Source organism: Epinephelus lanceolatus, chromosome 20 (genome assembly GCF_041903045.1).
Source record: "Epinephelus lanceolatus isolate andai-2023 chromosome 20, ASM4190304v1, whole genome shotgun sequence".
Classification (NCBI taxonomy): Eukaryota; Metazoa; Chordata; class Actinopteri; order Perciformes; family Serranidae; genus Epinephelus; species Epinephelus lanceolatus.
Window position 1 is genome coordinate 18,480,118 of NC_135753.1, and position 13,219 is coordinate 18,493,336.

Sequence of the window (13,219 nt, forward strand, 5' to 3'; positions counted from 1 at the left end):
AAAGACAAGGCAGCATTGGTTCACAGCACTACAAGTAGCAGCATGGCTCTGGACTGGGCTGCAGAAAGCTAGGGTTACAATGATATTTCGCTTTGAAGTGATGCTGTGACTTTGTTACATGCAGAGAGTAGGGCTGTAACGGTTAATATATTCTCACCGAAGCGTCACTGTACAGAGGTCACGTACCAATGCACGAAGTCATAATGTAATGTACATAATGTAGTACCAAAGTTTCCTTCAGCCGTATGCAACATAAGCTGAGGTTAGCACAACAAGCGGATTGACTTGTGAGTCAGTCTATACCAAGCGCAACTGAAATGCCGGAGTTGGAAGACCTGCCTGCAGCTACAACAGGAACAAAGAGAGAGTTGTGTGTAAGACGAGGATGGTGTGTCGGCAATGCTTCACTGTTGTTGGGCATGTGAATGGAACACATCCAAAATGCTAATGCACATTTGACGGCATCACCCAGATGTGCCAATCACCAGGATGATGAATGTTTTGCTGCTTTGAATGTTTAAATATAGCCAGAGTAGAGGCAACTGAAACACTCCTCCTAACACACAAATTTTATCTTTTATTATTCTGTGTATTCAGATATTTTCAGTTTCATAACATAAGAGATGCTTTTTTTAGTTTTATAGCCTATTGTGCTCTGTTGCCTTTTAGGAAATGTCTTGGTACAGTGTAATAGAGAAGTGTTTTAAATGTCCTTTGTTTTTATAATTAAAATAGCTGACAAAAGTTGTCAAAATGTTACCTCAGGTCAAGTCCAATATACTCTAAATAAAACACTGCTATACCGAACTCCTGTCACACCACGACTCCTACACTGGGGTATGAACTGAACCGTGACTTTTGTGTATAACACCATAACACCATTAGCTCAGAGCCATTTAAGGTGACCATTTACATAGGCTACACTGACCATCTGTACTCTGAAGTGGTCAGTTTGCTTTTGTCTGAACTATTCACTTGCACAGGCTTTAAAAATCTAACCAAGCATTCAGATCTGTGATATAACCCATGAAAGTTAATTCTCTACAAAAAGAATTATTTTTTTGTGTTTGTAAAGTCTACCTGGTGCAATTAAGAAATATTAAGCTCTGCCCAGGATTGGGACCTTGAAGTAGCACATTTATCAGGCAAACTTTTAAGTTTAACCCTGCTGTTGCTACGGCGATGCTGTCATACATCCGCTGTATAACCTCATGCATGTCATTGCATGAAGATTCGTTAAGGGAGCTGTTATGTCTGCCATAACAGTTACAGCCAGTCCATTTCCATATAATACCCAGGGTAGATTATTTCAATCGAAATGTTCTTTTCTAAAGCACGTCATTTTCATAGCGCGACAATCAATCTCGGCCAATCGCTGTGAGGCAACCGGAGTCCGCAATAATGGCAAGTGCAAAATGCTGTAAAAGGCGCGTGGCGATGGGTTTGGAGCAGACCTACCCCCTGACTCTGGGAATGAATAAGCATTCCTTAATTAGCCCATCGGGTTAAGTGCAAGCCTTAATGGGCCTTTCCCAAACTCCAGCGTGACATCGTTCTCCAAACATGGCCAAGAAGAAAGTTCCATTAGCAATATTAATACAAGCTTAGTTGATCATTTTCATTCAATTAACTTCTTTCAATTAAATAGATAGCTCGACAATGGAGGTGATAAAAGATGGGGAGGGACGGCTGATGACACGAACCAAACATTAGCGTGTTAGGGGTCAGCAGCGTTAAACCGACTGTAAATCCCACCGTTCAATTTGGAAAATGCATTTCCCCTGCTCCCCACTTCTTTAATGGGTCGTTTTAGCTGACAAGAGGCCTTTGAGCAGATCTTTTTTGAAAATTCCAGACGTGCTCTTCGCGTATTTGCCACCTTTCAAAGAACGCCAGTGTTCACGTTTAAATCCTTCTGTCAAAGACTAACAGCCAAGAACAAAGTCTCTTAATTACCATTTGCTTGATAGAGAATGGAGTGAAGGAGGGAGGCGAAATGAAAGGGAGATGTGGAATGAGAAAAAGAGCTGAGGAGAATGAAGCTAATGCTGTTTTCTGCCTCATTTCTTCTGGGTAAATAACCAATGGATGACCTCCATGGCAGCGCTCCACCTTGTCTTTGCCTGCTCATGCATACATGCTTGATATCCACTAACACAGACAAGGCATTAGGTCACTACGCTTCAGTGCATAGAGAGGCTACATAAGGATTATCCCTGATGTTAATGTGACACACATCATGACTTATTACCTCAGGTATCAACAGAAAAAAGGAAAACAAATCTTGGATTATCTTCATGAGCTGAAATGACATCACTCTCCTAAGACACAGTAGCTGGTAGCTTAGTTTTAAACTGTTGAAAGCAGGGTTGATAGAGTAGAGTTTTTTTGCCACAGAGGTCTAGTCTCGCATAGCCAGACCTATCTCGACTAGTCATTTAAGCACTGTGCCAGCACTGGAGAAAGGTCTAGTTGAACACATCATAATCCTTTAGTAAGGGGGGAAAAAAACGCTCTGAGTTGTTTGTATTTCTTTTAACCAATCACAGTCATCTTAGGAGGTGCTGAGCCCAGGATGCAGTGATGGTGCCCTTGCAAAAATATGTAGGAGGGAACTTGTTTTAGTGGAATATTTGGACGTGGGGAGGAGAGCGCTGGCATTACCAAGTGTGGAGATAGGTCTGGCTATGTGAGATTAGTTTCACGTAGTGACGGGAATATTAAAAATGCTAACATGCAGAAGGGGAGGAAATTTCCGTCTGAAATAGGCCTCCAACAGCAGGTTTATGCGCACAGTCTATATCCTGTGAGTCAGACTAACAGAAGTCAAATTGTTTAGTATGTTTATTTAGCATCTGCAAGCATGTTTGACATTGTATGCCATGAAAAGCAACATTTTGCCATAAGACTGAGGTCCATGAACCAGAAGAATTCTCTGTGTATCTCGGGACTCAAAATGTACAGCTTCAGTTTTCAAATAATTTACTACAGGCCTCTGTGTGTTTGAGTTGGCAAGTGTTTAAGTATGTGCACATGCACAAAGTCACGCAGTGGCAGTATGGCCTCCCAACCCCACCCACTGTATTTTTATAGACACAGCAAAAAGAGCAAGAGACAAGTTTTTTACTGTTTTGTTGTTCTTGTTTTTTCATATCGGTCTTGACAGTACTAACACATTTTACCCAAAAAGAACTCAAATACATAATTTTTGGGCAACATATTAGCAACAAAGTTAGACAATGAGTACTTGAAGAAAATTAACATTTGCTTATCATCAATTAAATGGTGACCAATATAAATTTCTGCAATTACAAGTTCAAAGTCTTAGGATCCATTATTTTTACTTCAGAAAAAAGAATTCAGTTGCACACCAGGTGGGATGACCAAACATCAGTTTTTTGACAAACTGACAATAATCCTGCACATTCAGCTGTAACGTGCAGGTAGCTTTGTACATCTTACCTTGAAGAGCTGCACCCAGCGTTTCTGCTCAGCCTGGATGCGCTGCTGGACCACAGTGTTTGTCTTGACACCCACACTGCGGAAGGCAGCCATGTACTCCTCGCGGTGCTCTGTTTTGGTCTCGGGGTAGGCCAGCTTGATGATTCCCAGGCACGCGTCCCTCAGACAGCGAGACAGAGTCACCAGCTCTGACAGTGTGAAGGGCATCATGGAGGACTGCGTCTGACCTGTTGAGAGGGAGAATGTACTCATTGTCTTTTACAGATATTGATTTTCACATTTACATGGCGGCAAGACGGCGCGTGACTGCTAAAAACAACTGACAATATAGTTTTGACTAAAACCACTGAATGAGGGAAATGGGTGACGACAGATGAGTGTGTTCACAGGATAACCAGCTACAGTGGGATATGATGCAGCAATCCCAGCAAAAAGTTCACTACCTTCCAATTCATGACCGAAAAACTCGCTGTCGTGCACGGAGATAAGCGAGTGGCTAAAGAGAGAGCTGAAGAGATAGAAGAGGGGAATGATGCGGTTGGAGTCCTCGAACGTCATGGGAGACCCTCGTGAGATCAGCTGCAGCAGCGGCACCATGGAGCTGAGTGGGCAGGCAGACAGGAAGAGGGTAAGTATGTACACACAACAGAAATGCATCCCAAATGTGCAAATTATCAGCTTTGAAGCTCACCCTGTGATCATTTTCGTTGTCATGGAAGTTATGAGGTGCCAGAGATGCCTCAGGAAACGGGCGTTGAAAGCTAAACTGTACAAAAGTCTGAGGAAAACAAAGCAGAGAGACATATCAAATTGAATCCTTTATTTTGATTAAGTATTCAGTTCTCATCAACAAGACGACATCATTCAAAGAGCTATTTCAATCAGATGACACAATCAGCGTGAAGAACAGTAAAATTACTTTCTGTCAATCTGTCTGCAACGTTGGGACTGTTAAATTTGCCCTGTTTACCAAAGGACACGAGTAAAAAGAGGAAAAAAATAAATTACACTGCTAACTAACATTTCCCTCGTAGAATTCTCTTGGCCTTTCTCTCCCCTTTTATACCTTGTGAGGGCCGAAAAGAGATTAAATGAGCCATTAAGCTTTATTTAGGCGAGGCACCTTCCATTAGTAAACTAGTTGCTGGCGAGGGTACCCAGCCCGGGTCATAAACAGCCCTCTGGCTTCCTGCTGGAGCCCCATTTAACTTAATGGCCAGGGGAGCAAGACAATGGAGGACGGAGGAGGAGGGGCAGCCTGGCCCTCGCCGTGACCCCGCAGCGCCAGCATGCTTCCACACTCACGGTGAATTACATGATAACACCGAGGAGGGCCCACATACCTTGCTATAGTAGCTCGACACTCAACGGGCTGTGGCACCAAGGTGTGAAACTGCTCTTTGTTCAAGCGTATGTGTGTGTGTGCTCCTAAATTGCATGGCTTTTCACACAGAGGGTAAGTACAGGTGACAATAATGTGGTAAGTAAGCTAAAAGGCAAAATAAAGCACCCCTGCATATAATAGGCCCTTGTTTAAGGGTGACAGCGCTGACACCTATAAGGATGCTTGCCTTTAATAGGACAGCACCGTGTATTCTCAGCAGAGGAGAGGAGTAAAGATCAGTGGAGAAAAGCAAGAAGCAGAGTGAGGGGGAAAAGGGAATCCTAAATTTGCTGAATATTCTCACCTCAATGTCAATGCTCAAATTCCCATTCCACCATTCAATCTACCGAAACCTATTCAAAACTCCCAAAATGGAAATGAGCATTAGGAGCAGAGTGTCAGACGACTCTCGGCGCGGTTTGAAAAATGGTTGGTGCCGAGCACACGCCATCTGTCAGTACTACAAGGCTCAGGAGAGAAGCGAGTAGTGCTGTGGGCTCATAACAAGTGATGCGGGTGTTTGATTGAAATGGGAAACAAAGCACTAAATGCCAGCTGACACGCTGATTTACGGCCTGAGAGAACCCAAACCCCCATTTCAATCATGGAATGAACCACTAATAAACAAAGTCAAGACATCAAAAGGGGTTGCGTGTGTGTATGTGTGAGTGTGTGTGTGTGTGTGTGTGTGTGTGTGTGAAAAGCAGCTTGATGAATCACACCCAGATCATTTCATTTTGCGGTAATGAAAGAATCTCTGTGCAGCGGCAAAATAAAAGCCGTGCTCGAGTCAGATTTGATACCATAAAGACTGAACGAGTTACTTTCCATCTAAATACAAATTCGCTTTGCGGACTTCTGTATTAACTTTACTATCTCATGACAACACAAAAATCACAGCAATCATTCAAAAGTAAATGAAGGACCATGGCTCATCTGCGCTCACTTTCATCAGAGCGAGCCCTGTTAGCAACAGAGTGCTACATTGAGTGAAACCAAACTATCAAAGTGAAATTACACCAAATATCCAACACAAGACAATTAAAGAGAAATTACACCAAACCCCCTTGAACAAACGTGGGCTAAGTACAATTAGCAAACCAATCAAAAATCCATTTCAGTCCCGAATCATTGCACAGCTTTTAAGTTGTCCTCTAAAAAAATCATTTCATGAGGCATTTTACATATTTATTAAAAAGGCAGTGTGCCGGGCTGGCTGGACCACTGGCCAGCCTCTCTTTCTTTTTTTGCTGTAAGAGCAGTAAATCAAGGCAGGGATGCAATTTGCTCCCCTTAGCCTCTTGTAAAGCTATCCCGTCCACTCCTGCAGTGATTAATCTTTCTCAGTGAGCTAATTATTTTGTACAGATATCCAATAATGATGGAAGACGAAGGGCAGGATTTATGGTAAAAGCGAAGAGAAGGAGGAAGCCGTAAAAAATTAAGGGGAATGGGGGATATGCACTGAAATCCCTCTAAATTCTGTGCAACCATTTGCGAGCAATACTTCAAAATAACTAGTTGACCGTTGGACTCGAGCTGCAGGTGTCCAGTTTTTAATTACTGAGGAAGCTAATTTATATTTATCCTTTTACGCATGGTCTGATGTATGCCCGGGCTTTGAAAAAGAGTAAGATACAGTTGCAAATGTGATATGAATCTTTTGACATCAGCATCCCCACCCACACATTTAAATCAACTGACAGCAACTGGCTCTACTAATAATTAACTAGAGCAGGTTGACTATCCACAAAGCTCAGTCTAGATCACCTCCCGTCCATCAATGCACCATCCACACACCCCCACACCACCTCTGACATCCTGGCCCTAATGTAATCAACCTGAGAAGGGGTAATTGCCCTCATCCACAACTGACAGCTTCCCTGACATCCCTGCTTCCTTTGCCGGTTGTAAATGCCAGTGGGTACGGACCACTGATAACTGCCTGCCTCACTTTGCCGTTATTTACATTACTGCTTACAGCGCGGAAACACATAAAGACACAGTTTTCCTCTCAATCAGGTGGTTGTGTAAACAAGCCCTCTGAATGCGGGGCTGATCTCGACAAGACATGTAAAATGTCATGATATGAAATAAAAATTCAAAGGCTTTAAATTTGATTTCATGTTATGCTTTGTTTGTTTATGCTTCCTGTGAGGTTCACCTTGGCTACAATTACTATATTTTAAATACCATAAGTATTTTATAGAAATTAGGGAGGGATGCCTAAAATCTCTGCTAGTGTTCTAGTCATTTACACGATAAAGAAACCATGATAAAAAAAAAATGTGTGTATCTGTACCTGACTTTTGGCACCATGAGACGATGCTGAACCATGAGTGTGTGACAGATGGATGCCATCATGGTGAAGACCTCCTCGCTGGCTGAATCCCTCCACACCAGGTTCAGCAGGGCGTTAGTCTGGTGCTTCGTGTCCAGCTTGTGGACACACTCCTCCGTGATCAGCTGCACAGAGATTCTGCTGTCATCCTGACAGAGAGGGAAACACTTTGGTTAGAAGACCAGGAAAGAAAGTAAAATGTACCGTGCTTTGCTGATGCATTAATAAGTATTTTTGACAGAGTGAAAAACATTAGGAAAACTCACATTTTAGTCCATCACAGGGATGAGATTTATCAGTATTTACTTGCCATATACATCAACTGATCCTACACTATAATTCTTATTTCAGTGTATTTTGCATTGTCCCACTCTTTAATTGAAAACGTGACAATTTAAATTCTCCACCTCGTGTGTATCTGTATTTTTTGAGAGAAGAGACAGGTGATCATTGAGATTACATGTAGTTATGTATCTGGGAGCAGCAGCGTTCAGAGTTTCCCTTATATTCATGTGTACATCTGTGATGGCCTGTCATAATATCAACATTGTTCACCAAGTATTGATTTTCTATTTCTGGAGCTGTTCGCCTCGCACTCTTGTGTTTTTTCCCCCATGGAAACCGCACTCACACTGATCCCACTAAATTGACAGCTAAATTAGTTTGGAAAATAGCGACATGGGGCACTGAATTAGTTGAATTTATCCATTTATTAGACCACAAATGAGATGAGAATTAGCTAGATGGTAACCCTGCAGTCACCACCACAAATAGAATCAAATTTTGCGGGACACACGGTTACTACCATATGTAACAAGGCAAGGTGAAAAGGCACAATGTCAATGTGGCACCATGTTGCAGGTCCAGCTGCATTGTGCCTATATTCATATCATATTTAGGCTACCACTGCTCTGTCTGCACTGCATGCATGTGAAGTTGAAAACTGCCATATACAGACTATAGTCTTTGGGGTGTTTTTATAATTGTGCTTTAATGGTAACTAACATTAATTCATTTGTTATATTTACCCAGATCAGTATCTTATTTATATCTTCATCTTTATCTCTTGTTTCCATTCATGCTGTATTTCTATTTTTACTTTGCACGGAACATTGGAACAAAAACAATTTCCCCCCGGGGATTAATAAAGTATTCTGAATGTGAATGTGAATGTGAATCTGAATTGGTAACAGTACTAAATTCTGTCTAAATTAATCTGGCACAGTAGTCACGACAAATCAAGAACAAAAATAAGATAGTCCTGCTTGGCTTTTATGGACAGAAATAGTTCGGAAATTTGGTTTAATATGTGCTCCTCCTGTGATGTTTGTAATGTTTCGAGTTTTTGAAGGCCGATCCTGATGCAGCTGCTGTCAGGGAGGAACCTCATCAGCAGCAGGCATCAATGACATCATCAGGATATGCAGTGATCAGACTGTTCCTCTTCCAATACAGATTCTGATATATCAACTCAGGGTAACTGCTGATACCAAGGGCCGATTTAATGCCAGTCCATCTTTTCCTAAAATCTCTAGAACGCTTACTGCATGGAACCATTTGGAAAAGCCATATTAATTTAACAAAAGACTCTAACTTTAACACAAAACTTCTTAACTATAAGTGGAGACATTCATACACAGTCATTCTTTAAGGGTTTGTGCATGTTCTGGCCAACACCTGAACCAGACCAGATTAAATAACAACAACTTAACAATTAAATCTTAATGCCACGTTATCTATGCACCTGATTCATTGGCAAAACAAAGATTACATCTAATCTTGGAAATCTATTACAATTTTGTGGACATTTATGTCCGTGTGTGAGTATAATACCTGCTTGGGTGGTGGATGGATGCCAGTTTCATCGTCGTCCTCTGAGTCGCTGGTAACTTCAGGCCTGCTGCTGCTCTCTGACACAGGCAGCAGCGGCAGCAGTGTCTGCAGAGCGCGGAGGTACAGCAGGAGACCCTCCTCTGATAGTGAGCCTGCCAACACACACCCATCACCATTACTGTTTACACCATCATGTCTTTATTGCTATAAATCAGTGTTTATGCATCATATGAGCCATACACATATATATACAGTACAGGCCAAAAGTTTGGACACACCTTCTCATTCAATGCGTTTTCTTTATTTTCATGACTATTTACATTGTAGATTCTCACTGAAGGCATCAAAACTATGAATGAACACATGTGGAGTTATGTACTTAACAAAAAAAGGTGAAATAACTGAAAACATGTTTTATATTCTAGTTTCTTCAAAATAGCCACCCTTTGCTCTGATTACTGCTTTGCACACTCTTGGCATTCTCTCAATGAGCTTCAAGAGGCAGTCACCTGAAATGGTTTCCACTTCACAGGTGTGCCTTATCAGGGTTAATTAGTGGAATTTCTTGCTTTATCAATGGGGTTGGGACCATCAGTTGTGTTGTGCAGAAGTCAGGTTAATACACAGCCGACAGCCCTATTGGACAACTGTTAAAATTCATATTATGGCAAGAACCAATCAACTAACTAAAGAAAAACGAGTGGCCATCATTACTTTAAGAAATGAAGGTCAGTCAGTCCGGAAAATTGCAAAAACTTTAAATGTGTCCCCAAGTGGAGTCGCAAAAACCATCAAGCGCTACAACGAAACTGGCACACATGAGGACCGACCCAGGAAAGGAAGACCAAGAGTCACCTCTGCTTCTGAGGATAAGTTCATCCGAGTCACCAGCCTCAGAAATCGCAAGTTAACAGCAGCTCAGATCAGAGACCAGATGAATGCCACACAGAGTTCTAGCAGCAGACCCATCTCTAGAACAACTGTTAAGAGGAGACTGCGCCAATCAGGCCTTCATGGTCAAATAGCTGCTAGGAAACCACTGCTAAGGAGAGGCAACAAGCAGAAGAGATTTGTTTGGGCCAAGAAACACAAGGAATGGACATTAGACCAGTGGAAATCTGTGCTTTGGTCTGATGAGTCCAAATTTGAGATCTTTGGTTCCAACCGCCGTGTCTTTGTGAGACGCAGAAAAGGTGAACGGATGGATTCCACATGCCTGGTTCCCACTGTGAAGCATGGAGGAGGAGGTGTGATGGTGTGGGGGTGTTTTGCTGGTGACACTGTTGGGGATTTATTCAAAATTGAAGGCACACTGAACCAGCATGGCTACCACAGCATCCTGCAGCGACATGCCATCCCATCCGGTTTGTGTTTAGTTGGACGATCATTTATTTTTCAACAGGACAATGACCCCAAACACACCTCCAGGCTGTGTAAGGGCTATTTGACCAAGAAGGAGAGTGATGGAGTGCTGCGGCAGATGACCTGGCCTCCACAGTCACCGGACCTGAACCCAATCGAGATGGTTTGGGGTGAGCTGGACCGCAGAGTGAAGGCAAAGGGGCCAACAAGTGCTAAACATCTCTGGGAACTCCTTCAAGACTGTTGGAAAACCATTTCAGGTGACTACCTCTTGAAGCTCATGGAGAGAATGCCAAGAGTGTGCAAAGCAGTAATCAGAGCAAAGGGTGGCTATTTTGAAGAAACTAGAATATAAAACATGTTTTCAGTTATTTCACCTTTTTTTGTTAAGTACATAACTCCACGTGTTCATTCATAGTTTTGATGCCTTCAGTGAGAATCTACAATGTAAATAGTCATGAAAATAAAGAAAATGCATTGAATGAGAAGGTGTGTCCAAACTTTTGGCCTGTACTGTATATATATATATATATATATATATATATATATATATATATATATATATGTAGAGTGTGCAGAGCAAACACCAGCCTGTGCGCACACATCCAAACTGCGCCACTCACCTAAGCAGTTCTCTCCTGCAGAGAGGACAAAGTAAAACACCCACGGTGCCTGGCTCTGTGCTTCTGAGGACGAGCCGATGGTGACCTGGAGGGAGCTCAGGAAGGCCTCGAATGGGAATGAGAGACGAATGTCGGACAGTGCCGGAATAAAGAAGTGAAAAATCTGCTCGGTGAACGGTGCAGAGATGAACTCCTCAGTGAAGGCTGCAAACACAAACTGCCTGTAAGACGAAAGACAGATAAAAGACAAGTTGATATAATGCTTGAAAAAGGTACCTTGATATATGAAAAAAGTTAATCAAAATACTATACAGAAATTAGCTAGGATGGCAGGGTGTTCTGACATCACCCTGCCCTTTCTGCTGCGCGAGTGCTCCAATATTGTGTCACCAAACAGAGCAGCTTTGTGTGGCCCAGTCACACACATCTGGTGGTCCAAGTCAGATAATTAGCTGTTAGAGTCGGTGTGTACACAAGTTTCTCTCACTCCCGCCTTGCTTTTCTTCAAAGAAGAAAAGAAGTCGCCTGTCGTTTGTTATTAAGAATGTCTGAAAGTGAGGGCAAACAGCCTGATATTCTGCACTCTGGCGAGCGAGCGAGTCTGGGGGCCTTTTATGGCTTGTTGTAAATTGGTCTCTGAAGCAATTACTGCTTCACCATTGACTAGAGGGGACAAAAAGCTGCTGTAGTTTGTCTGATCAGTTTAATGGATGATTTTTAAAGAATTCACTCAGGACAAAGACTCAGCCTTCCTGCTATCACGCCATTGGCTTTTCTCGGTACTCAAAAAGCAGCAATCTGGGAGACAGACATCATGAACTTAAAGTCTATCAGTAAATTCTTATCATCCTATTATATGCTACTGTGTGATATTCCATTAATTGTCAACAGGGGAAATTTGCTTTGTGTCTCTCTGTCCCTGAAATTAAAAGAATAATCAAAGAAAAAAATTGCTTCACAAAGTGGCAAACAAAATTTTGTAACTTGTCATATTTCTGTTACAATATATTATTATTTTGGCTGTTGTTCGGAGGCGAAATTTTCAACACTGCCGAGCAGAAGACTCCCCGATCGAATAATGACTTCAATCTCGTGCTGTACCTTGCGCCTGTTGTGCAGGAGGAGTAGGTAAAGTGCAGAGGTTTGAGGATGTGCTCCAACAGTGTGCTTGCCATAGGGATAGAGGGAGCGTCACTGTACTCCAGACTAGAAGGGAGCCTGTGATTCACAAGAATATACAGCGACCTGTAGTATCCTGAAGAGAAGGCACAGAGTGAAGTTAAGATTAAAAAAAGGAAATTAAGACACCAGTTCATTTCATAAAGCATCTACTAAAAAAACAACACACTTTACATTAACAGAAGAAGCAATAAATGTCTGTTTGCTGTAGAATTAAAGGTGTAAGACTTAAAGGAAGTCAACAGTCATTTCTCTGTTACATCAAATGTAACTTGCTCTTAAAAACAGCATCAGATAAAGTTCCATAAATAATGAGAATGTAAAAGGAGAAGCAATGATAACCTCTGTTTTATCAGTAAAAGTAGGGCTAGCCCATTTGCGTGGTTATTTAGGCTTCAAGACATCTGACAGCACTTGACATAATGCATAAGATTAAACAAGATGCTTTGTGATGACGATATGAATAATTAGTGCTCTTGAACTGAGTCATACTTCTGAAGTATGTAAACACTATTGGATGTACTTGACCTGTGCACAGCAGCACTGTATATACTCAGGTGCAAGTCAGAGCAGGAACTGCCCATGTGCAGATAAAAGTAGTCAAACACACTTCAAACTGATTGATATTGACACACATTCATCATCTCTACACAACCCTTAATGGCAATTAGGCTTGGCTGAGGTTTGTTTGTGTCTGTGCTGCAGAGCACCCTCGAATGAGGACACTGTTTGCAAGACTGAATATCTGAATACTCCGAAAAAGTGACAGCAGACTCAACAACAATAAATTATACATATCCTCAATCATGGTCAGGATAATAACGTCAGTGCTGGTTTCATTTGACTTACCTGTCTGTACCATAGAGTGCAAAATCTGCTCAAGTAAGGAAGCTACATAGTTAGCATCTGGAATAACAGGAAGATAGGTTTTCTCTGAAGAAAATATTTCTAGCATTCGCATGGGAACCGCCACATTTAAACTGTCATCCTTGCAGTTCTGTAGGAGCCTGGGGAGACAAAAGGGGAGCAAGTGAG

The 13,219-nt window shown here is 42.0% G+C and overlaps 1 protein-coding gene across 1 annotated transcript in view; it reads right to left on the reverse strand.

The window, feature by feature from the left end:
• Positions 1 to 13,219, reverse strand: part of ube3c (ubiquitin protein ligase E3C) — a 33,878-nt gene that overhangs the window by 17,405 nt on the left and 3,254 nt on the right. The window contains exons 7-14 of the mRNA XM_033639110.2: positions 13,034 to 13,191; positions 12,107 to 12,260; positions 11,006 to 11,226; positions 9,021 to 9,172; positions 7,149 to 7,336; positions 4,154 to 4,240; positions 3,906 to 4,063; positions 3,463 to 3,689 (exon numbers count right to left, since the gene is read on the reverse strand). Coding sequence (XP_033495001.1) covers positions 3,463 to 3,689; positions 3,906 to 4,063; positions 4,154 to 4,240; positions 7,149 to 7,336; positions 9,021 to 9,172; positions 11,006 to 11,226; positions 12,107 to 12,260; positions 13,034 to 13,191 — 1,345 coding nt within the window. The remainder of the gene's footprint in view (positions 1 to 3,462; positions 3,690 to 3,905; positions 4,064 to 4,153; positions 4,241 to 7,148; positions 7,337 to 9,020; positions 9,173 to 11,005; positions 11,227 to 12,106; positions 12,261 to 13,033; positions 13,192 to 13,219) is intronic.